Here is a 25,229-nt window from a genome sequence, read left to right as displayed (position 1 = left end):
GACGTGGGGTCTTGGGCTGCAGCCCCCAGAGGAAGTGGGGTCTGCATGGCATCAGGACCCAGGTGGATGAGTGACTAGACACAGGCCAGGTCGCCAGGAGTCTGGAACGCCCATCCCTATCTTTTCCTCTGGAACAGAGCTGTGTTCTGCCTCTAACACAAAACTGAATTAAATGAAAGCAAAAAGCACGCTGGCCACACAGGCCCTCACCAAGCACAGACACGTAGCCACCAGGGCATCCTCCAGGTTGAGACGCCGCCTGCCACGCCCACCCAACCTCAACAGACAGAGGAATGCTGTGGTTGCACACTCTGAAACTTCCCTGAGAACCTGGTCCGTGAGCTTCCACTGGAGACTTGAGCTGCGCTTTAGACTTTGTTCAGAAAACAAAAATAAATCACTTTATAAGACTTCCATGTCCCCGTGCCTGGGTGTGCAGGGATCTTGACCCCCCAGCCTGTCAGGGCGTCCTGGGGGACCCTGATTCCAGGCAGCCCTGGGGATGAACCCCATGAAGGGCTGCTTGCCGCCCCAGGAGGAGTGGGACAGGGAGGCCACTGGGGGCCGGGGCTGCTGCTCAGTTCCTCTGCACTTAGGGGGCTTAGACCTGGATGCCCCTCACGGCTTGCTTGATGCTCTCCAGGAGGTGCTTGTCCTCGGGGCTCTGGTAGCACTCCTGGTTGGAGTACATGTCCGTGAGAGTGCTCACATAGGCATCGAAGTTCTGTTCACATATTGGCTCCTGGAGAACAGAAATCATCAGCAAGCCCTGCTAAGTATTGCACAAGTCAAGAGGTGCCCACCCCAACCAGGGACAGCCCTGTGCCCCAGCTAGCAGCCAGGGGGTCCCTGCCTGCAGGCAACCGGAGTCAGGCTCACGGCCATCAGAATCACCACTGCATTTTGGACATGAAGCTCTCAGGGGCTCGAGCCTGGGCCACTGGGAGCAGAAGGCTCATCCCAAAGAAGCAGGTTCCAGACTCAAGAGCAAAAATGTCCCAGCCCATAACAGGGACTGAGCAACCCCCAGCCCAACATAGAAGCCAACAGACCCCCTAGCCCAGCCCAAGAAGTAAGGACCCCCCAGCCCAACACAGCCCAGGGAGTGAGGACCCCCAGCCCAGGGCATGAGGAAGCCCCAGCCCAGCCCAGGGAGTGAAGGACCCCCAGCCAAGCACAGGAGTGAGGAACCACTGGCCGAGCCCAGGCAGTGAAGGACACCCCCAGACCAGCCCAACCCAACCCAGCACAGGGAGTGAGGGACACCCAGCCCAGCACAGCCCAGCACAGCCCAACACGGGGAGTGAGGGTCCCCAGCCCAGCCTAGGCAGTGAGAGACCACCATCCCAGCACAGGGAGTGAGGGACCCACAGCCTAGGGAGTGAGGGACCCCCAGCCAAGCACAGGAGTGAGAAACCACTGGCCCAGCCCAGGCAGTGAGGACACCCCCAGGCCAGCCCAGCCCAGCCCAGCACAGGGAGTGAGGGACCCACAGCCTAGGAAGTGAGGGACCCCCAGCCCAGACCCACGGACCAAGTAACCCCCAGCCTAGCACAGTACAGAGCGCAGGCACATGGCAGCAGCCTACCATGTGCGGGAGGCGGATGTTGGCAAGACTCTGGATAAGGGCCTGGCTCAGGCCAGACAGCTCCAGGAAGAGGGCTTCATTCTGCTCCTCAATGAGCTTGTTCTCCTCCTCGATGGTCCGCAGGCTCTTCTCCATGGAGCAGATCTGTGCCAGAGATAGGGGCCTGCTGCCTACTGCGGATGGCCCTCCCCAGACCATCCTAGCCACAGCCCCTCCTGCCAGCTGCTGGGATCCCTGCCTCAGTGGAAGGACCGGAGGCGTCCTGCTCTCTAGAGGGAGGAGGGAAAGTCACGGCCCCCTCTGGGTGTCAGGAGGGACCCGCACATCCAAGTTAGGGGCTGCGTCCTCAGCCTTGTGCTACCCTCTGTAAGGTGGTCCTGCAGCATCCACCTGGCTGGCTTATTAGGATGCCTTTGGGTCTTTCCTCATCAAAAGCCACTGAGAAATGGCTCCCCCAGATCCCCCAAGCTCAGCTTTCTGGCCACCCCCAGGATCAGCCCCAATCCAACACTAGCACAGGCGACCACTGGAGGAAGTCGAGCTCACACACACTGTGGTGTATGAGCCTTGCAAGAGCGTAGTGGGACCTTGTAACGAGAGAGGGCATTGCGTGCCCAGGGCCCCCAAAGCGACTTTCTCTAAGGCAGCTTCAGAGGGGCACAGACACTGAGATGCAGCTCAGGAAAGACAGACAATGGATAACCCCCGAGGCTCCAAACAGGAGGGGCTGAGGCCCTGTCCATCACTGTTGCTCCTCCCTCATCCATGTCAATCATTGTCATTCCTCCATTGATACTGTCTGGGACTGAGAGGTCGCTTGCCCAGACACAGGTGTGCCCCAGTGGAGCCGCTGTTCCAGGGGCTGTTGCATGAAAGAACAGCTGAGCCCACTGGTTGAGAGCAGAAGCGGACCATGGGGTCACCACTGTCCCATATGTCTTTTCCCCTGTGTCCCAAGCCACATTTCTGTCCCCTGGATCCTGACCTCTCACCTCGACAGAGTGCCCACACCAGCCCCATGGGCAGCAGAGAGCGATGCACCCTCCCCATTTCTGAGACACATGAAGCCCCCTCAGCTCTCCTCACAGAAACCCTCATGGAATAGCAGCTACAGGAGTAGCACCCAAGGAGAGTGCAGGGACAACAAAGGGGCAGGACTTCCTCAGCCCTTTAGCTGGAATAGGACTGCTGTGCAAACCAGCCAGAACCAGGCTCCAGGCCGCCACCCATGGGAACACTAGGACCAGTGACCCCCACAACACAGCTCCTCCTGGGGGCCCCTGGCCGTGGCACTGCTGACTCCATGGCAACTGACTGACCCCAAACTCAAGGAGGACCTCACAAATGCCACCTCCAGGCAGATGGGTGGCTGTCCCTGCCAGCCCTGACCCCCACACAGACACCTGGGAAGGGAAGGGAAGGGAAGGGAAACGGGGAGCTGGACGGCAGTGAAGGTGAGAATGGTGGAGAGGGGCAAAGTGGTGGAGAGAGAGAATGGTGGTCGGCGGATGGGCGGGAGACATTGGTGGTGGGAGGGAGTCTGAAAGCAGCGGGGGCTGGAGAGCAGACACACACCTGGGACTGCAGCTGCACCATGGCGGCCTCCATCTCCGAATTGGACTCGTTCAGGTCCCGGATCTCCTGGTTCAGCTGCTTGATCTCGTCATCGTTGTCCAGCACTGCCCGGGAACAAGCTGTGTGGGTGGGGCCTCCGCCGGGCTCCCGAGCTCAGGACCCTCACTGGGAAGCTCTGTGGAGACCGCGGCTCTGCCCCTGGCTGTCCCCTGGCAGGCCGGTGGCTAAGATCAGCCAGTGCTCAAGGGCCTGAACCAAAACTCCTGGCAAAAAAACTCCAAAACAGCCTAAGGCACTGCCAAGGGGCCTCAGGTTGGAGCAGGCCCAACTTGGCAGGGGCAGGGCTGAGGTCTGGGCACCAGGGATGTCCACCATTGTCTCGAGGGCCCTGCTCTGTCTACTGTCCATGGGCACCCACACTCCCCTTGGCCCGTGGGCCACAGCACATGTCACAGAGCATCCTTACCATCACTGGTTTTGAACTTTGGATTGAGAACCTCGTCCCCTGAGAGTTTTCCCTTCTTTCCAGCAAAGCTTGCCCTGGGACAGCCGGACAAGCTGGAGGCAGAAATCACAGGTCACTGACCAGTACAGGCTCACACCCCATGGCCGCCCACGTCATACGTGGGCCAGTCAAGGCCTATTCCACCCACATGACTACCAAAGGTCTCCCCATGGCAGAGCCTTCCCCATCTCATCTGACCACCCAGAGAGGAGCAGCTGCTGTCAGGGCAAGGCAAAGACCAGAGAGATCCCAGATCCCTTCTGCCTGATGTTGCCACTCATGGGCCTGGGGGTGCTGCGGGCACAGTGGATCCCAGAGCCACTCTCGAGCTGAGTCCTATCCAGCCCACCACATGCTCTGGGCACCCTCTGGGCTGCATGGTAGCCACACTCATGAACTGCTCCCACCACCTTCCTGAGGCTCTCCCAGAGCAAACTCCAGGGATTTTCCTTGTGGGTTTGCCCCCAGCCAGCACCACCTGCCAGCATACCATGTCCCACAGGACAGGGGCCACCCACTCTCTGGCTCTTTGTTCCACCTCTGAGGTCAGCAAATGCTGCTGTTGGGTGAGTTAATGCCACAGAGAGAGAGAGAGGATGGGGGTGGGGGGAAGAGAGGCAAGAGGAGACAAACTGAAACAGGGAGGGGAGGGAGACAAATAGATGACAGAGAGGTGGGGACTTGCTGCTGGCTCTCAGCTCTAAGCAATAACCACGGTGTGCAGCCCAGACAGGCGTGGAGCTAACCCACAGAGTATGGGAGGGTAGATGAGGGGGTGGGGCCAAGGGACCGCTGCAGAGAAGCCAAGGGGCAAGAGGTCCCGTGTCCTGGCAACCAGTTGGACAGTGCCTGTGTCTGTCCCTAGGCATCCACGAGGATGGAGTTATAACTCTTGGTAGGTAGACCCACACCTCACAGGGACCCACTAGCAAAGCGGCCAAGGTTTCCATGTCAGCCACAGCTTGTCCACATCTAGAAACTTATGGGCTCATGAGGGCAGACCCTGTCTGCACACAGAGAGCCTGGGTGTGGGGACAGTTACCTCCGGTGGGTGAGGAAGCTCCCGTTGGCATGGCCAGAGCCATCGCAACCTGGTGTGGGGCAAGTAGGCCCCTCATTCTTCAGTGACTTCCAGGAGAAGGACGAGCCGTTGAGGGCGCCCTCCTTCTGCCTCCGTGCGGCCAGTGGACAGCCAGACGCACTCCGGTGGGAGGCATATTTGCCACTGATGTGACCAAGTCCCACACAGCCAGGCACTGGGCACCTGGGCACCAGGAAGCAAGGTAAGTGCAGAGAACAGCTAGGCAAGAGGGCGCCATAGCATCCCCCAGCCCAAGCCTGGGAGCCACACCCTAGGGGCGAACTCCAGAGGTCACTGCCCACTCCACCCTGTATTCAGACAGCCAGATGACAGCCAACCACAGGAGGGAGATGAGACAAGCGTCAGGCTGCATGCCTTAGCCTCCAGGCTGAGACTAGATCCGGCTGTAGACAGCGCAGAGGCCCAGAAAAGATAAGGAAAGGCTGTAGCCACACCAACCAGAACGAGCAGTTCCCTACGCTCTGGCACAGGGAGAGGTTTGGCAACAACAAATGCTCCAGGCACAATGTGTAGTGGAGGGCCCTGGTTCAGCCACTCTCTGGCTGACCCTAAGTTGAGGTGGGGAAAAGCATTGGAATGAAGAGTTAGCCCAAAGCCCTCTGGCTCCTCCCAGGGGCCACCTCCCTAAGCTGTGCTGCCTCTAGGACTCCTTGTCCCAGCTACCCTGTCCTGCTCACACAGTGTCAGAGTTCACCCCGCACTCCCAAGCCCTGATGGGCCTCACGCTTTCAGGCCTTCATTGCACACAGCTAACTGTGCAAAGGTATCCTCTCCGTTGGACTCCTGCCCAGCAGCAGCAGGAGGCATCGCAAGGCCCTGGGCTCAGGCAGCTGGACTCAGAGCCTCCAGCCATCAGACGCACTGAGTGGAGGCCAGGAGCAGCACCTGTGCCCTCTGAGTAAGGCTCCACAGCATGAACTGGAGCGTGTGCATGTGCAAAAGGGACTGTGAGGATGCAGGGAAGCCGGCCCTGACGGCCCAACCTACTTCATCAGCTCAGGGTCCTCCTTATCATCCTTGCTAGGTACCACCTTCACCCCACTCTTCTTGGCACGAGGGCAGCCAGACAGGCTGGAGACAAGAGGAGAACATGGAAAGGTCAGTCTAGAGAGCGACTGTAGCTGCCCAGCCCACCCCAGGGTCCAGGACTCAGTGTAAGGAATGAAACCCACACACTACCTACACTCCCTCAGCCCTAGCCATGACGCTGTGTGGCTTACCTTGCAGCAGGGACCACCTAATCACACATTACAGTTTAGACAGAGAAGATCATCGGCCCCAGTGGTCAGCTTCTGCCAACCCATCTGTGACACTCACCTCCGATGTGACGCATAGTTCCCTGTGATGTGGCCAGAGCCATCACAACCAGGTGTGGGGCACCTGTAGAGAGAAATGGAGCTTGCACTGGCCTCATGGACGTGTCAGCCCCGGCTCAGGTAGGGCCTTGCAGCCCCCGGGGGGGAGGCCCTGATGTTGGTCCTCATGTGAGGCATCCCAGCTTCCCCTGTGGGGGCTCCAGCAGCCTTCCTAGGCACCTTCCATTGAGACACGTCACCAACACATGCCCACGCCTACCTAGCTATGTCAGCAGCCAGTGTCAGGTGTCACTCTGGGCTATGGTGCCACCCCAGCTGCTCCTTAAGGGGCCGGCAGGCAGATGAAGGAGAAAACAGCCTGAGACCCGGCCAGGCCTGAGAACCATGGCTACGCTTCTAGGCCCATCTCAAAAAGGGACACAGCGAATCCCAGCATAGCCTTTTGTGGGGTTTCAGGCTGGACTGGAAGATTCTGGAACATCTCAAAACCCTGACCTTGAACCTGAGGTCTCAAGAAGACAAGCTGACCCCTGACCCTGTGCCCTGAACTATGAGCACCGGTTGCTGCAGGCCAGGTCCTGTTCTGTGTACAGAATTCTGAGTCTGTGGGCAGCAGTGTCAGCAGAGACTGAAGAGGGGAGGGAGGCAGGTTCTGCACCCAGAGCATCTGACAAGCAGGAAGCAGCAAAAACTGCTTCCTGTTAGCCTGGACCCTCTTATGTCATTTTCTCACAAATGTCCACCCGAGAATGTGTGAGTCCCTGCCATGTTCAGGGCAAGGGGCAGGAGACAGAATTCTGTGGGCCACACCTGTGGGCCTGCCTCAGGCGAGAACTGGGCTTGTGTTGGTGCCCTAGTGGCCATTGTCCACTAGTACCAGCAGCCTCCTCACACGGAAGACAGAAGCTGGCACAGCCTGCTTCTGGGCACAGAAGTATGAGCACAGCCGTATTTCCTGCTCTCTGGTCCCTGGGTCCAGCTTCCCTCATTTCTGCCCAGGGACTTACACATCAGATGCTTTGCTGGCCAGTCAGACACCTAGCTGGTCACATCACTGCCCAGTCCTCACGGGATGGTGCCATGGGCACCTGGCCCTTCTACTTGGGCAGAGGTCGCCATCAGGGAAGACACACCCAGAGAATTCAAGATGGGCAACTCACCTCCCAGGTGTCAGTGCTCAGTTAAGCTCCTGGGCTTTGCTCCAACATCAGGAAAGTGTCTGGCCAAGTCAGGTCCAGCACAGAGCTTGCCAGTCCCTCAGGCAGCAAGGACAACAAGGACAGTGTGCCAGTTCTGAGGGCACTGAGCACAGCCATGGGTCATGGAATACCCCAAGAAGGCACAGGTTCCCCAGCACGCATAGGGAGACCTGGATGACAGCACCCATGGGGAGGTTATAGAGGAAGGGTGCCTGTGGGGAGAATCTAGTGTGAGGGCGCCTGTGGAAAGGTTCTAGTGTGAGGGCGCCTGTGGGGAAGGTCTAGGGCGAGGGTGCCCGTGGGGAGAAGGTCTAAGCTGAGGGCACCTGTGGGGAGGTTCTAGGGTGAAGACGCCTATGGGGAGGGTCTAAGGTGAGGATGCCCATGGGGTTGGTCTAATGTGAGGACACCTCTGGGGATGGTATAGAGTAAGGCTACCCACGGTGGATCCAAGATGAGGGCACTCATGGGGGAATCCTGCATGAGGGCAGTTTTCTGACCAGGGCAGGGATGTCCTGGGTTTCTCATGGAGGGAAAACATTCCTGTGGCCGGAACAGCTGCCTTCACCAGTAATCACAGTACCGTTTACGGCCATACCACCCTGAATATGCCCAATCTCGTCTGATCTTGGAAGCTAAGCAGGGTCGGGCCTGGTTAATACTTGGGTGGGAGACCAGTAATCACAATACCGCAGACCCACGGGATCAGCTGTGGTCCCTGAGCCACCTCTGTCCCTCTCACCTGGTCTGAGTGGAAGCAAGGATCTGTGTCTGAGGGCTGGAGGTCTCAAGGGCCTGCAGGCCTCCCCGTTGAGCATAGTCCTGTGTGTGCTCATGATAATAATGAAGGTGCAGCCACACTAACTCCCACTGGCACAAGGAGCCAAGTGGCCAGGACAGCTGGCCAGTCCAGTGTGTGGTCCCTCAGCCAGGGAGCACTGCTGCCCCCACAGGCAGAGGTGCAGGCTGAGGTCTAGGTGTGTGAGAGGTTGACCTGAAGCTTGGAGTGCTCTGCCAGCAGTCCAACCTGTGAGAGGCTGAGCAGGCTCCTCTTCACCTGGGGGCCCCTGGTGGGATTTCTGGATTAAAGGTCTTTCCTGGCTTAGCCTTAAACAGCACTGACTCCGAAATGCCCAAACTCCATCCTGGCCTGAGCATAGGCTGGACAGATAAAGGGGCAGCAGTGACACGGTCAGCTCTAACTTCGTTCTAGCCCATACACTGAAAACTACCAACACCAATCACAGTTTAAAGAGAAACAAAATTGGAAAACGAACTTGGAAAAATGAAAGAAGGAAGAAAGGGGAACGGGGTAAGGGTTCTCAGGCTTCAGGAAAAGTCAGCTTTGGATTTGGAGCCAGATGTGGGGACAGAATGAGGGCAGAAATAAATGCTAACTCAGCAGCTCCCACATCCAGGGGCCTGAACACAGACATTGAGTCAGCCCAGGTGTGTGGGACACAGGTGAGTGCTGACTCAGCAGCCTGCACACAGCCTCCATGAGGCTGAGTCAGCCCTGGGTGTTGTTAGACAGCCAAGCAGGATGCTGGCCTGAGGCAGAATGAAATAAGTTCATGATGAATCATCCTGACCTTATCTCCTCAAGAACAGCTGCAGTGCCTAACAGAAACTACTTAGATCTTGTCTCAGTCTACCATGACAAGTGCCAGGTCGCTCGCATGCGCAAGTTGAGGAGCTGCCACCTTCTCCCTTCCCCTGCGCCTGGGTATGAAACCCCAGTGCTTATGCTGTGGTAGCCACTTCCCTCCCACAGTCACCCCGCCATGTGGAAGTGGTCCCAGGCCTACCCCGCCAGGCAGCAGTCCATCAGACCCTCTCATCTAACAAAACCGCACACCTGGACTAAAAGCCTCTGTCTTTCTCTCAGACCAGTCTGACCGCCTCTAACCCTAACAGGGGAGGGCCAAGGCTGATACACACCCGCCCCTGGCTGTTGGGAGCCCCTGGGCCCCCACACTGTCAGTGTCCTGGACCCTCCAGACTCTCTAACTCCTCCCCTCAGAGGTGCCTTGACCTGGACTCCAGGTTCCCTCAACCCAGAGGCCCATAGAGAATAGACAGTGAGGGGTACCTGAGGGCAAAGGAGAGAGCTCTTTCTCTATGGCCCTGCCTTGGTGCCCAGCTGAGCCCCTAACTTAGGGCCACGTGGGGGAACCAAAGACAGTGACCACCCCCAACTCGGCCCAAGAGGACACTGAGACCTGGAAACCTCGTGTAGCAGCTGCCAAGCAGAAGCCCAGCACCCATAGGCCTAGTCCGCTGTGGGCTGGGGCCGGGAGGCACAGAAGCACAAGCAAGGTGGTGGGGGTGGGCAGCAAGGAGAGCATAGCAGGAGTGTGGGGAGCAGTAGGTGAGCTGAGGCAGGGAAGGCAGCAGGAGGGTACACCACCAGCACCCATGGCATGCAGCAGGAGCCACAGCCAGACCAGAGCATGGGACACAGCAGTCCTAGAAGCAGAGGCCACATGGGGGCACAGCTGAGCATGCATGAGCCTGCAGCCTGAGACAGACACGGGTGGCAGAGCCCAGAGAGGGTGGTCCTGGTCAAGAGCAGACAGAGGCAGCAGAATCGAGAGAGGGGGCACAGGCAGCTGCCCCAGCAAGCAGGATCCGTCCTTCCTCGGCCCTGCCCCTCGCCCGTCCTCAACCCTGCCCCTACCCCTAGCCCATGCTGGGGGCGGGGCCTCGGAGGAGGCTGAAGGGGCGGAGCCTCGTGAAGAGACAGGCAGTTGGGAGCGCAAACATACTTGAGGTCAGCAGAGTGGGCAGCCATGAGGTTTCTGAGGCTCTTGTCAGCAAGAGGGCAACCAGAGAGGCTGAAAGAGAAGAGAGGGACATGAGGGGCGCAGAGGGGGAGGGGCAGCCCCCACAAGTTTGTGGGGGGTCCAACCCGAGTGCTCACAAACCTGCGGTGGGAGGCGTAGTTCCCAGTGATGTGGCCACTGCCATCACAACCCGGCGTGGGACAGCTGCACAAGGGAAAGAGGTGTCAGAGCTGAGGCCATAGCACACTGGTAGAGCTTCTGCCCTGGGCACTGGCCTCTCTCATCGCAAGCATCTGTCCCATGGTTAGAATCAAGGGAAAAGGAACCTGACGTAAGAACTACCTTTGTGCATATGTGACAAAGATGCCCACACATGTACTGTGAACACACATGCAGGCCCCCACATGCATCTTGTGGGCACACGTGCAGGTACCCATATGTGTGTCATGAACACATGTGTAGGCACCCACATGTGTGATCAGAACACATGCCAGTACCCACATGCATGCTATGAACACACGTGCAGGCACCCACATGTATGTTGCAAATACATATGTAGGCACCACGTGTGCATCATTAACACAGGTGTAGGCACACGCATATACAGACACCAACACATGTGCCTGTGAACACACATGTGGGAGCCCACACAGTGCTGTGAAGAATCATGCAGGCCCCCACACATGTGCTGTAAGCACACACGCAGTACAAGTACCCCCTTCTGCTGCCCCTGGTGCAACAAGACACCCTCTGCCCAAGGACGAGGTGCCCAGCCTGAGTTCAGTTCAGCTGTCCAACAGAGGGGGCTAAGAGGGCTGACTCTGGCACACCTGGGGCATCTAATGATGGGTGACTTGGGCCTGCCTGCTGCAGCCGCCTCAACCAAGCAGCTCCCAGGGCCCGACTCCCGAACTCCTGCAAGGAGTTGCCCACTTCAGCCAAAGTGACTCCTGTGCCTTCCCCCAGAGCTTTCTGTGCCTGCTCTGGGGGCTGAGGGGCCACTCCTGTTGAAAGGACGGAGATGACTGGATGCTCCCAGTTCCGTGTGGCTTCCTGGCCCAAGGTAGGCTGACCCAGGCAGTGGCAGGGACTGGGTGAGGCCAGGACCTGCTCCTTCCTGCCACGAGACTTACGTGAGCAGTTCCTTCTTTATGTCCTTGGAGAGGAATTTGAGCTTGAAGTTGGTCAGGGTAACGTCTCCCGGGTACTTGCGCTCCTCGAGGCTCTCCTCTGGCACCTCCTGGTCATCTGCTTCAGAAGAAGCAAAAGAATGGGCTGCTGGCTCTGACTGCAAAAGACCAGCAGGGAGGTGTTTTAGCCAGAGGTGGGGAGGCCTGGGTGCCCAAGCAGGTGGGCAGGGGAGGAACCCTTCAGGCAGCATCCAGTCAGGCCTTTCCTAGAGTTTTCTGCACAAAAGACGAAGACTTGAGTCCCCCACGGGACACCAAAAACAAACCTTGAAGAGCTAAACCCTCCCACCTGAGTCACAGCTGCTCTTAGAGCTGGGGGACAGAAACAAAGCCACAGCTGCTCTCAGCTGACAGCAGAGTTGGGAAACAGAAATGAAGCGACAGTGGGCACAGAGCTGGGGCCAGAAGTGAGGGGCAGTAGGCAGTAATAAGTGTCATTAGCAAGCATGAAGATGAGTCATCACAGTCACAGTGACCTCAAGATCACCAGTGCCCACCCTGACCACAGCAGGCCCTGAGCACAATGCACACTGTACCCCAGCTGCAGACCCTCTCACTCACAGGACCAGTGTCATGCACACTGGGTGGAAAGACAAGGTTACAGGCCCAGGGGGTTCCCACCCAATGCTGCTCATTCATGAAGCTGTCCACCCCTAGACCCAGACCTCTCTCACAGGAAGTGGGGTCACCAAGCAAAGATGTGGCTGTCAGAGGGCACCCAGGACAGCAAGGGCCCCTGGCACAGGTTCAGGAGCTTAGCAAGTTCGACAAAGCTCCCCAGAGGGCAGAGGGTACCTTAAAAGAATTTGTGGGAAAGCAGACTTTAAAAATGAGTTACATGGGAGCAAAAATCCAAGCATAGTTTTTCATGAAATATATTTTCTCAAATTTTTTCCAAGTCCTCTTGTGCATGCACAACTTGAAAAAATGTTTTTGCACCAAACTTTTTTTTGGGGGGGAGGGGAAGATCAGATTTACAAAGAGAAGAGACAGAAAAATCTTATCCATCAATTCACTCTCCCAGTAACTGCAACTGCCCGAGCTGAGCCAATCCAAAGCATGAGCCAGGAGCTTCTGCCTGCTCTCCCACATGGATGCAGGGTTCCCAGGCTTTGGGCCATCCTTTACTGCTTTCCCAGGTCACAAGCAGGAAGGTGGATGGGAAGTGGAGCAGCCAGGACACACATCAGCACCTACAGGGGATCCTGACACTTGCAAGGTGAGGGTTTAGCCATTGAGCTGTGGGCCGGGCCACCTGAAGATAACTTGCAAGGTGAATATTTAGCCATGCGCCAGGCCCCCTGAAGTTAACCTTCAATTCCGTCTCTCCAAGCAGATATAGGAGGTATCTGGGAGTCAGCGCCGAGGTGCAGGAAGCAAAGCTGCCACCTGTGGTGCCAGCATCTCACATGGGCACTAGTTCAATTCCCAATGGCTCCACTCCCCATCCAACTCCCTGCTAATGCGCCTGAGAAAGCAGCCGAGGGTGGCCCAAGTGCTTGGGCCCCTGAACCCACAGAGGAGACCTGGCTGGAGTTCCCAACTGCTGGCTTAGGCCTGGCCCAGCCTGGTTATTGCTGCCATGTAGGAGTGAACCAGTACCAGAAAACAGAAGGGGTGTGTGTGTGTGTAACCCTGACTTTCCAATAAATTAATGAATCTTTAAAAAATGGATCTTCCTCTCTGTCTCTCCTCCTCTATATATATCTTACTTTCCAATCAATCAATCAATCAATAATAGGAGGAGGCTTCTCAGGATGGCAGGTTGCCATGTGTGGGGTGTCTCGGGGGTCCCTGGGCACTAAGGCCAGACTGCTGCCCAAGTGCAGGCTAGTCAGGGCTCTGGGAGGCCTCCTGGGAGGTATTTTCTGGGTATACTAAGCCCAGGAGATGGATAGGAGGAGAGGGTGAGTGGGGCAAGCTGAGGCCTGTGGCTGCAGCAGCTGAATCCCAGGAGTGCTGAACCTCGCACCAGCTCCACACAGCAGACAAAGGCACAAACCAGAATCGCCAGGGATGGGGACACCAGGAAGCCTAGCTGTGACCCCTTCACAGCTTCACCCCTTCTAGGTAGGTAGATAGGGCAATGAACCCTTCGCTGGGGGTGGACAGGGGTGTGGCCTCTGGCTGTGGGCAGACTGGGGACAACAGACGGAAGCCCTCAGCTAACTTGAGGGTGATGACTGAATGGGAACGGATGTCAGGACCTGCAGTCGCAGCAGGAGCAGCCACATAAAACACTCGCCAGCCCCACGAGACATACCTCCTCTGGTTCCTCCTCCCGCGGGCGGCTAGGTTTGGTATAGTCCAGGGGCCGGTCCCATTCATCCTGGCGGGAGGCCTGGCCACACAGGGGTGAGGTCATGGTGCTGCCCGGACGCTGGCCAACATCAGGCGATCGGACACCGGGGCTGCTGCTGCTGCTACTGCTGCTGGGGACGGTGTGCTCGCGTCTCCGGTGCTTATTCATGCTCAGGTCCAGAGTCCCGTTCTCATCCACCTCGATGTCTCCAGCCTGCAAAAGGGAATCGCGTGCTGGTCAGCCCACCCCCATGGATATGCCAGCCAAATCAGGGCCCAGAGCGCCAACTCTCATGCAAAGAAACAGAGCAGCCAGCATGGCTGGCTGCCAGGAGAGGCCACCTGACCTTCCAGCTTCCCGGGAGCACAGAGCCACACACTCAAGACACAATAAAGACATGGGCAGGACCAGAGCCCAAGGAGCTCGCCTGTAGCTCTAGACAACAGGGGCCTGGACCAAGGTCTCTCCAACAGCCTTGCTGCTCGAGGCAAGGAGCAAGCAATGTGAGCCCAAGGCACACAAGCTCCCATCTCAGTTTGGGGTGTCTGCTCAGGGCACACACAGGTCTCCATGCTGAGGTTCAGCCAGGGTCCCCACCTTGCCGGGCAGGTCCTGGGGTTTCATGCTGAGGTTCTCGGGCATCTCCCAGCAGCGAGTGGAGAGGTTTAAGATGGCGGTGGCAGCCATGTGCGCAGCCTCAGCGTCATGCGAGTAGTCGAAGCCTGTGGAAGAGGATGAGGTGGTCCTTGCACAGCTGCTGGATGGGCTATGCCTTGGGGAGGAGGCCGTTGGGAAGGGTTTGGCTGCAAAAAGCAACAACATTGGCTGATGTACAATCAAAGCAGCAGCAGCAGGCGTGACAGGGGGTAGGGGTCCTGGGATGGCCAAGTGCAGCCATATCCAAACAGGCCAGGGGTTCTACTTGCCTTCTCACTGGCCCCCTGCCCTCCAGTGGTTCCACCAGCCATCCCACTGCCCACTGACCCTATTTTGGGTCCCAAAGTCACAGCCTCAACCTGATGTGATCAAGTTTCAGAGGAAGAAGAAACTCTTCCAACAACTCCCCAGATGCTCTCAGCACATCTCAGGGCTGTGTAAAGGTTCTTGAGACAGACAGCCCTCAAGTACCAAGATCAGTAGAGCATCATTCATGCCAATGCTGGAGCAGCACCATTTTTCCAACAAACAGCCAACCAGGCATGAAATGTTAGCTTTTCTAGCATGACATGATGGACATTTCACCTGACTGTGGGAACATTCCAGAAATATCTGTGCATCAACGCAAAGAGCTGCCCTCTGCACAATCCTTTTAGGCAGGTGTGCACGGGGGACGCAGCCTCCCCAGGGCGGGAAGCTGCACAGCATCCATCCTTGCCACACGGGCGTGAGGGACACCAGCTCCATGCACATGCACTTCCATGACCTGTGGGCTCACAGCCCTCACACTAGTGTGGCGAGTGACACGGCAGGACTGGAGGGCTGCCCCCAAGCTGCAAGGAGGATCGATGCCGCATGCCCTGTAAGATAGGTCCCAGGCAGGACCCCTCTCCAGAGGCACCCCAGCAGAGCAGGGAATGTTAGCAGGAAGTTGGGGGAGGGGGCTTCCTCCAGGTATCAGTTACTCCTAAATCTTTGGACAGCCAGCCCTGTGAGGATCCAAGTCAGACCTCGCTGCCAGCAGTTAGGAGCTAATATAGGGCTCATGGTGGACATGCGTCAGGCACAACACTTGAAGTGCCCAGTGTGTAGCTTAGGTCTCAGGCCTGCATCTGGGCCTCCTTTGGATGCACCCCAAGGTCCCTCCTACATGGTCCTCCCCCAGAAGCTACCCAGAAGAGACAAATCTGCTCTTCTCAACTCACATTGAAAGGCTTTGGGTGAGGTTTCGCTGGTCTGAATCTTTGGGGCAAGCACACGTTTGCCAAAAACCTGAGCATCAAAACTTGCGTAGTCAAAGGTAACCTTGGAGAACTTCTCCAGCTCCTTGGCCAGGTTGGCTCTGGGGGTGGCAGGGGCCATGCTGGGCCGGTAGCTCCCGTATGGAGGGACTTCGAGCTGCTTCACAAAGCACATGGGCCTGGGGGCAGGACAAAATGGAGGGCCTTATGAGAACGAAACCCCAACCCAGACACTTACACGTCTACCCCCACCCCTTATTCTGCAACTGTTCTTGGGTCAGAATTCCAGTTCCCAGAGCCAGGAGCTCTTAGGGAACAGGCTGTGACCTGGGGCTGGTTGGGGGCAGGGGGTAGGGCTAGGAGCAACCAGCCTGGGACCAGCAGCACCAGCTGCTGACCTCAGAGCCTGGGGGCTCCATAGGGGATGGGGAGCAGGATTCCCTGGGGTAAGCTTCCTACTCTGACCCAGAACATACCTCTATCCAGACAGAAGCCCAACAGAGAGGTACGGCCCAGGAGGGGGGACCTGGCCTTCACAAAGGCAGGACCTGGCTTTGCTGTCCCCTCCTCAAGGAGAAGGCCCTCAAGCAACAGGCTCTCAGAGGAGTCAAGACAAGGACATGGCCCAGGACTGGGCACAGAAGGGCCTGCTGTCAGACAGCCCAGAGAGGACAGGGGCCAGGAACCTCTGGGAGCCATGGGCACCCTTTATCCCCCACCCCCACAGCCTGGGGAAGACAGAGCTGGGGCAACCCCTTGGACCTGGCCGTCACCCACCTGAGGATCCGATCAGAGCTAGAGCCGCTCTTGGAGAGCTCTCCCGGCTGTGGTGGTGGCTTCTCATGGGTTTTGGCTAACTTTTCCGCAGCGGCAATAGGACAGCCAGACAAGCTAGGAAATGCACAGTCACTTCTGAACCTCCTGTGCAGGCTGTTCTCCCTGTGGGGCGGGCCTCCCACCCCGCCCTGGCCCTCACCAGCACCCATCTGGGGAGATTCTGAGCTGCACTCATGGATGCCTCCCCGAGTAAACCCAAGTGACTCTCGCTCTTCCCTCCAGCCCCTGCCCCAGGGCTAGACTCTGGTTCTGCCACTGACTCAATGAACACAACCAAAGCCACCCTTGGGGGACACAGGCCCATCCCAAGGACACCAGCGCCAAGACATGGGGGTAGCAACTTTGCCAAAGGCTGGCCTGAGAATAGATGTGACCACAGGGCTCAGGAACTGGGCCTCTTTTCAGAGTGACCTCCAAGGTCCAGCCATTCTTCCTGCTGAGTGTTTCCTCTCAAGGCCATGGCCGCACATGGTACTGTGGGTGATCTGAGAGTGTGGTCCTGGGGAAGTGGCTGGGAGCCGGTTCAGCTGCACCCCAATCTCCTACCCCACACGCATACCTCCTGTGCGTGTTGCGGTTGCTGTTCACATGGCCTTGACCTGTGCAGCCAGGAGTCGGGCACTTCAGCACATTCTCATGCATGGCCAGGACTGCAGAGAACGAGGGAGGGGAAGGGGGTCAGTGCAGGGGTGTCCCTGCGGGAGCTGGCTGAAGAGGGGCAGGGGTCCTGTCCAAAGGCTGCATTCATGGCTTTGTAAGTTGACGGGGGATGGCCGCCTGGAGTGGGTACCAGGGCAGCTCCAGGCCCAGACCCTGCCCACATCAGCCCCACCTCAGGCTGGCTGAGGGCCCTGGACTCAGCTCTAACATTGAGGACTGCCGCAGCCCATGATAGGGGCTGACTGTGGCCTGAGTTGGCCTCTGACTCCCCAGCTCAACTCACACCAGCCTGGCCCTCCCATGGCTGTGCCTGTGGCCATTTCCAGTCTCTGGCCCCAGTGAGCCTCTGGCTTGCCCAGGGCCTCACAGTTGGGGCCAACTGCCTCGGAGCAACTCACTCTCCGGGGGGATCCTGTCCTTGTGGGGGCAGCCAGACAGGCTGCGGTGGTGCGGGTACAGCCCCGTCACGTGCCCAGTGCCGTCACAGCCGGGTGTTGGGCACTTGATCTCCCGCTTCTCAGCTCTCGAAGGATCTAAAACATGGAGACACCACCCTTAGAGCCAGCACACGTTGGGGAGGGGGCAGCTGGATACCCCTCCTTCTGGCCAGGAAGTTAGGAGGGACCAGGGCTGCACAGGCCAGGACATGAAGATGTCCTGGAGAAACCGGCTGGCATCAGTTGACTGTGCAGCCAAGCCCAGGGACTCTTCACGAAGGGATGTGAGGAAGGCCTGGGTGGGGGACCTATGTGCAGGGGCTCCAGGGTAACCCCAAAGATGCATCTTGGCCACACCCCTGCCCTCCCACAGGCCCCTCCCACAGTGAGGGTGTGTGGGACCAGGCCACCCCCTACCTTTGTTATAGTAGCTCTTGCGCATGGCATCTAGGGACTTGGCTGCCTTTCCTGCCTCTCCCGGGCCCGGGGGACCCTGTTCAGAGAGGGGGCTGCCTGGCTCGTGCACCTGCTCGGCTTTCAGGGCGATGGCCTGCTCCAGGAGGCCCAGATTCCCACGGGTCAGCACATCATATAGCTCAGACTCATCTGTGACAGCCGACCGTGGGGAGCGTGCATCCTCATCCTTGTCATCATCTGAGCGGACCTCCACCAGGACAGAATATTCCGGCTTAGGGCTGGCTGGTTCCAGGCCCTTCTGGGCAGAGGTGCAGGAAGTGGCATCCTCAAATATCACATCAGAGGCTGTCGCTGCCTCCTCATCCTCATCCTCTTCCTCCTCTTCCTCTACATCCTCTTCTTCCTCTTCCTCCTCCATGCCATCTTCTTCTTCTTCCTCCTCCTCATCCTCCTCCTCGTCCTCATCCTCATCGTCATCGTCATCCTCATCATCTTCCTGGGGACCCTTCTGCTGGCTAGACACCTCTCTGGCCACCTCCTCCAGGGCTCGCGGCTGGGGCTCCTGGTTGTGCAGATCACTGACCTCAAGGGCCTCTCCTACATCTCCTGCTCGGACAAACAGGTCCTTCTGTCCCTTGTCGGCTCCCTCCTGAAGCAGCCGCGCCACAGCCGGGCCCTGCCTGGCCCCCAGGCCTGGGTCTTCTCCACCCAGGGCCTCCTCCGGGATCTGGCCAAGGGTGAGGAGAGATGCTGCGATGACCCCCTGGTAGCTGCTGCAGCCACCCTTGGAGGAGCTGGGGGGGCTGCTGCCAGGCTTGGGTCCAAAATGGGACTTGAGAGGGCTCCTCCCTGCAGGAAACCAGAGATGCGTGAGAGAGGGTACAGCCAAGTTCCCAGGCCCCCATTGGCCCCTCTGCCTTCCCACAGAGGGCAGAATCCACAGACCATGGTGAACTTTGTCTAAGGGTCAGTGAAGAGCAGCTAACTGCTTTGACACTTTCAGTAATATTCCTTCTGACTATGAGTACTTTCTCAAATTAGGTGAAACTGCATTTGATGGAGGCCATGTTATGGCATAGTAAGTAAAGCTGCCCGTATGGTGCTGGCATCCCACATGAGCACTGGTTTGAATCCCAGCTGTTCCACTTCTGACCCAGTTCCCTGATTATGGCCTAGGAAAAGCAATAAAGGATGGCCCGGTGCTTGGGCCCCTGCACCCAAGAGGGAGACCCTGGCTCCTGGCTTTGGCGTAGGGCAGCCCTGGCTGTCCTGACCATTTTGAGAGTGAACAACCAGATGGAAGATATCTGTCTCTCTCTCTCTCTAACTCTGCCTCTCAAATAAGTAAAATGAATCTTTCATACTTACATATGATAAAATGAAACTTAAGGAGAAAATCAGATTTTTTATTTTTTAAAGATTCATTTACTTTATTTGAAAGGCAGAGTGACAGAGAGATCTTCCACCTGCTGGCTCACTTCCCAAATGAACACAACAGCCAGGGCTGGGCCAGGCCAAAGCCAGGAGCTCATTCAGCCTCACACACATTAGCTGGGAGCTGGGCCAGAAGCTCAGTGCCCAGGACTTCAGCAGGCACTCGAGATGGGGTGTGGGCCTCCCAAGCAGCACTTCACCTTTTCCACAAATCAGATTTTTAGAAAAAAACCTTCATAACGGAAAAAAGTAAATACACTCACATTTTCAAAAACTGCAATTCAAATTTTTTGAGCACAAAATCTGAAAGGTGCCAGGTGCTGGGGCTGTTCCGGAGGAGTCAGCCTGGCAAGCAGCCAGGCAGCAAAATCGAATCAACTCAGATTTCAGGGCAGCCCCAGCAAAAAAAAGGCTGCTACCTCTTAATGTGGGCTGCAGCAGGGGCTGGTCCTTAGCACCCCCCAGTCTCCAGGGTCCTTCATCTGCCAGGGACCTCATTTGTCACAATGCTCCTACCACAGTGTCCATCATGGCCAGGGGCTCTGACACAACCAGGACGGGCAGCCACACCAAAACAGTGTTCACACACAGTGTTCTAACACACAGCACTCACACAGTGCTCACACACAAAGCACTCACACACACAGAACTTACACACATAGTATTCACACACAGCACTCTCACAGAACACTCACACACACAGCGTTCTCATACAGCACTCACACACAGCACTCATGCATAGTACTCACACACACAGTACTCAGACAGTGCTCACACACAGCATTAACACACAGTACTCACACACAGCACTCACTCACAGCACTCCCACACACAGTACTCACTCACAGCACTCACACACACAGTACTCAGACATAGCACTCACACGCAGCACTAACACACAGTGCTCACACACAGCACTCACTCACATCACTCCCACACACAGTACTCACACACACAGTACTCCCACATAGCACTCACACACACAGTGCTCACACACAGCACTCACTCACATCACTCCCACACACAGTACTCACTCACAACACTCACACACACAGTACTCCCACATAGCACTCACACACACAGTACTCCCACATAGCACTCACACACACAGTACTCACTCACAGCATTCACACACACAGCACTCACTCACAGCACTCACACACACAGTACTCCCACATAGCACTCACACACACAGTACTCACACACAGCACTCACACACAGCACTCACAGCACTCACACACACAGTACTCACTCACAGCACTCACACACACAGTACTCACTCACAGCATTCACACACACAGCACTCACTCACAGCACTCACACACACAGTACTCCCACATAGCACTCACACACACAGTACTCCCACATAGCACTCACACACACAGTGCTCACACACAGCACTCACTCACAGCACTCACACACACAGTACTCACTCACAGCACTCACACACACAGCGCTCACACACAGCACTCCCACACACAGTACTCCCACATAGCACTCACACACACAGTGCTCACACACAGCACTCACTCACAGCACACACACACACAGTACTCACTCACAGCACTCACACACAGTACTCACTCACAGCACTCACACACACAGCGCTCACACACAGCGCTCAGACACACAGTGCTCACAGACACACAATGCCCACATACACTCCACAGCCCCTTCTCAGGCCTCTCTCCCAAGAAGTACAGAACAAGGCAGCCTTGTTCTTGCTCATCCTCCCACCCCCATGCACAGGATGCACTGAGCAGCCTTTATCCTAGGGGGAACAGTGGCCCAGAGCACCTGCAGCTGGCTCCAGACGATGAATCTGCTCCTGCCCAGGCAGCCTGGCCGCAGCCTCCTCTGGGGTTCCGTCCGATTCTCCCGAAACAGAGGCGGCCTTCACCTCGGGGTCCTCGCTGCTCTCACTGTCTGCGCCATCACCTGCACCCAGCGTCAGCCCCAGGGGCTGGGACTTCCTCTTGGACCCCAGATGCTCAGCCTCAGAGCCCTCCAGCTTCCTCTTCTTGGCCAGAGGGCAGCTCTGCAAGCTGCAGGGAGAAGTGGGCAAGGAGGCAACCAGGCTGGGGTCCCTCCCCTGCAGCCCGCAGCTGAGCCTGACTCCACCAGGGTCAATGCCGGCATTTAGCTGAGCTGAACAGGGCTCACTCATGAGCAAAGAACACCCGGTTGTGTTCCAGTTGCATTTCCGCTTCCCAGAAGACCCCACCAAGCCCTGACAGCCCAGTGGCCCCACCAGGCTACCACATCCCCCACATACTCTAGCCTGGGCTCACCACAGGGCCTTCTACCTCTATAGGCCCCAACGCTCACCCTCAGTCATCTGAAGTTGTGTGGGACAGCCATGCTGAGAGCCACAATGGCCAGTCATGTGACCCTGAATGTGGCCCAGGCCTGCTCTGTGCCCCACTCCCAACAGGGACTTGCCTATCCCCATCTGCCCCACAGCTTTGAGGACACCCCAGACTGCAATCGTCCCAGAAGGCTGGGGCACACCAAGAATGAGGGTCTTTGACCCACCTAGAACAGGAACCCAGGCCCCTTCCTGGGACTCTTACCTGCGGTGCCTGGAGTATTTGCCCCGAACGTGGCCTGAGCCCGTGCATCCTGGGGTGGGGCAGCTGCAGGGACAGGCAGGAGGCAGGATGTGACTCTGAGCCCCCCCCACCGCCAGACCTCAAACCTGGGAGCAGGCATCTCTGTACAGCTCTGCAGCGCACATGATGTGCCAGCAGGAGACCTTGTGACAAAAGCAAGGCTCCTCACACTGCACTACCTGCAGCTTCCTTTCCCAAGCCAGAGCCTCCTGCTGCCAGCAACCATGTCTGGAGGGACTGGCCAGCGTCTGATGCTGCCCTCACAGAGAGCTCATGCTTGGCGGTGTCCAGAGCACACTGGGCAACAGCACAGGGTCATGGGTGGTGGCCCAGAGTCACAGGGTTAGCCCAGAGTCCCTGAGGGCAGCCCAGAATCACAAGGGAGAGGCTCGGGGTCACAGAGGGCAGGGATCTCTGCGTTACCTGGCCTAGCATCAGGCAGGAAGGACTCCCCCTGGGGACAGGACACTTGGGCACCTGCAGCCTGGGCAGAGAGGCAGGGATCCCAGGAGCCCAAAGTTGCTGCTCATCTCAGCCAGAGTCCAGGCAGCTCTTCAAGGCAGCATCATTCCCACCCGGGGCAAGAGGAGTGGAAAAAAGCTCCCGGCCATCTCTTCACTCAACCATCATCTGCCCCATGGACCCAGGCTGGCAGGGAGCCCTGGATATTGCTGTGGTCATATACGGCTGTGGCACGAGCACAGTCAGGTAGGGGTGGAACAGCAGAGGCCAGACGCCTGGACAAAGGAAACACCCTCCAACCTCACAAGCGAGGACCAGACCCCAAGCACACAGAGCTGTGGCACCAAGACCTCTGTCCAGGGCCCAGCCAGTAAAGAAGGAGGGGTAAGGACAGGGAGGGAGAAGCCAGGGGGCCAAGCTGTTCTCTGGGTCTCTGTGTCTCCCCCTCTCTTTCTCAGACTGGCTTTGAGACTTCTCACAATACAGCTTCTTGTTATTAGAGACTTGAAGCGAGGTCCCAATTAGCCGATTAATCACCAAGTTAATCAGGCAATTAGGTGACAGCTGCTGCAGAGGCCTGTGGGGCCCTGGCACCGCCCTGATCACATCACCTGCTCCAGCCACCCCTCCCCCAGCCCAGGCTCAGAGGACCATGCCTGTGCAGCTGGGACAGCAACACAGGGACCCCAGCCCCTACCCCATCAGGTCCCCGGGGAGGTCTCTACCCCCTCCACATACTCCATGCACACAACCCTGGCATCCAGGACTCATGAACCTCCCCACCCCCTAATCATGGGAGGGGTCAGACCGGAGGCTCCCTGTGGGCCAGAGATGCAGGGATGAATATGGGGTGAGGGAACCTGGTTCATGCCCCGCCCTGCCAGCAGAGGTCCTAGTTGAGCACTCAGGGCCCAGTTGTGCAAGACAGGGTGTAAGGAAGCCTAGCAGGAAGGGAGCCTACTCCACAGCTGGGTGCTCTCTGAGGGTCATACCACGGGCCTGCACACACGGCAGGATTCCCACAGGGACAGACATGCCCGTGCCTGTGATGTGAAGGTCCTGTCATAGCTAAGCAGACCCCACAGCCCCAAGACACTGGTGAGAGGAAAACATGTCCTCTATGCCCCGCCTCCACCTCCAGACCTCCACAGAGACAGGTCTAGGGGCCTCCTTGTTCACCTCATGGTCAAGACCACAGAGGATAGAGCTGGCAGGAGCCCAGGACCCATGCAGGCCCCTTGCTGGTGTGGCTTCAAGCTTGCTGCCCCCAAGCCCATAGTGGCTCAGCCCTTCTGGTTGCATGGCCTTGGACCTGAGGACCCACCACCAGGCAGTGCCTTCTCCAGATGTCTGAGGCCTTGGCTGGAGCCCTGGTGAAGGGGAGCCCAGGGGAAGGGGTCCTAAGCCCCTTCCCCTGCCCCTTGGGTGCCACCCCTAAGTGTCCACATTCATTGCCCCAGCACTCAGGTGACTATCCAGGCCAGCAGTGACCATAAACATGCTCCTGTTGTGAAGTGTGGGAAAGGCAGGGAGGGGGCTGCTGAGCTTGGACCAGGGGAGGCAGCCTCCTGGCTCATAGCCTGGGCCTGGGTAATCCCAGTGCTGACAAGGAGATGCCCCTACCTGAGGTCTGGGCCTGCTGTGTCCGGGGGTCCTGGGGAGAGAGAAGCAAAAGAGAGCAGCTGAGGGGGCCCGGGGGGAGTGGCATAGTCCTCCAGGACAGAGAATGTCCCTAAAGTCAGAGCTGCTCCCTTGGGAGATCCTGGCCAGAGTCCGGGTTAGCCCCAAGGGAGAAGAGGGCATGGCCCCTCCCCACCCACCACAGGCTCTTCAGGGAGGGGAAGGCGCTAGCTGCTTGGATCTCCATTGCCACAGCAGGGGCTACCAGGGGCTCCTATGTAACTCCCCCCAAGGGCACTGGTTCAGGACCTGGGCTGCTGTATCCCAGAAGGCAGCAAAAGTGGAGCAATGTGTGTGTTCATAGGCAGGGAGGGTCCTGCTGCAACCTGGCCCAGCAGAAATCTTTAAAACCAGGTCCCACCCACCCACGTCTCTGCCCCGGGGGTGAGGAGACCTTAGCAGCAGGCCCTTAGCCTCACCTGTGGGGGAGAAGGGGGTGCTGGCCGGGGATCGGGGGGCCTCACTCTCTCAGCCAAGGGCCGGGCTGGCGCAGACTCACCTCGGAGAGCCTTGGAGCGCGTGCGAGCCCGCTTGTCATCATTCTCCAGGCTCATCTGCAAGGAGAACAGTGGTGAGACCAGCAGCAATGCCAAGCAGCACCCTCCAAGGCCAGAGCCATCACGGTGGCCCCAAGTCTGAGACCCATGCAACAGAGACAAGGAAGGTCTGGTCAGGGTTAGGGTCAGGATGGCCAGCAGTGGGGCTTAGGGAGCTGCAAGCACCCCCTGTACTTCCTTGCCCTCACAGGGTCCCCAGTGTCACCACCCCCACTCTCACAAGGCCCCCTCCCTGCCACTGCTAGGGGCACAGCTCTGCTCACGCCTTGGGAATCTTGGCATCTCCTAATCCAACGGCCTTGCGCCAGCACCTGTCACTCACCTGGTTGGGTGAGGCTGACACTGAGCAGATTCAGCACCAGAGGACAGGGGAGCTGCCTCCCACCCAGCACACACTGTCCCCCTCTTACCTGCCATCCTGCAGATCCCGAAGGACCCTTTCTTCCCACTCAGCCACTGTTCTCTCCCCAACAGGCCAGGACCTCCAGTCAGGCCTCGAGGATCCTACTGGCCCGACTGCCTGATTACCTGATCCCAGTGGATGCTGCCCACAGAAGGCCCAGGAGAGCCCTGGGAGGGGATACTGCTGCTCTGGTTGGAGACCCTCAGGGCTTTAAGCACAGAGCTCCTTGTTGGTGGCACTGAGAATGGGCCCATGGTGGGAGGTCCCTG

The 25,229-nt window shown here is 57.9% G+C and overlaps 1 protein-coding gene across 2 annotated transcripts; it reads right to left on the bottom strand.

Moving 5' to 3' along the window:
- Window positions 1–601: 601 nt before the first annotated feature.
- On the bottom strand, window positions 602–24,554 carry MYT1 (myelin transcription factor 1). 2 transcript variants are annotated; one of them, XM_040988170.1, is made up of 21 exons: window positions 24,500–24,554; window positions 23,944–23,974; window positions 21,820–21,882; window positions 21,044–21,291; window positions 17,813–18,661; window positions 17,357–17,491; window positions 16,858–16,948; window positions 16,239–16,352; window positions 15,426–15,640; window positions 14,161–14,285; window positions 13,525–13,776; window positions 11,205–11,359; window positions 10,213–10,275; window positions 10,054–10,122; window positions 6,088–6,150; window positions 5,758–5,841; window positions 4,711–4,932; window positions 3,630–3,721; window positions 3,164–3,267; window positions 1,589–1,732; window positions 602–742 (listed from the first exon to the last, which is right to left on the bottom strand). In XM_040988170.1, exons 1-21 carry the CDS (start codon window positions 24,552–24,554, stop codon window positions 602–604), a joined length of 3,315 nt encoding a protein of 1,104 aa, XP_040844104.1. The 2 variants fall into 2 exon arrangements, with proteins under 2 accessions (XP_040844104.1, XP_040844105.1); XM_040988171.1 differs by lacking the exon at window positions 16,239–16,352.
- Window positions 24,555–25,229: the final 675 nt, after the last annotated feature.

This window comes from Ochotona curzoniae, unplaced genomic scaffold, assembly GCF_017591425.1.
Source record: "Ochotona curzoniae isolate NIBS_2020 unplaced genomic scaffold, NIBS_Ocur_1.0 contig_48, whole genome shotgun sequence".
In the NCBI taxonomy this organism is placed as follows: domain Eukaryota; kingdom Metazoa; phylum Chordata; class Mammalia; order Lagomorpha; family Ochotonidae; genus Ochotona; species Ochotona curzoniae.
Note: the sequence above shows the minus strand (reverse complement) of the source record. Positions and strands in the feature narration are given on the sequence as shown.

Bases quoted from the DNA above. Each gene is read 5' to 3' on its own strand.
- MYT1 (XM_040988170.1), bottom strand. From the start codon at position 24,554: ATGAGCCTGGAGAATGATGACAAGCGGGCTCGCACGCGCTCCAAGGCT. The intron at 15,641-16,238 runs GTGGGTGACGGC...TCCTGCCCCCAG, and splicing joins AGCTCTGATCGGATCCTCAG to GCCCATGTGCTTTGTGAAGC. The intron at 5,842-6,087 runs GTGAGTGTCACA...TCTTGTCTCCAG, and splicing joins AACTATGCGTCACATCGGAG to CCTGTCTGGCTGCCCTCGTG.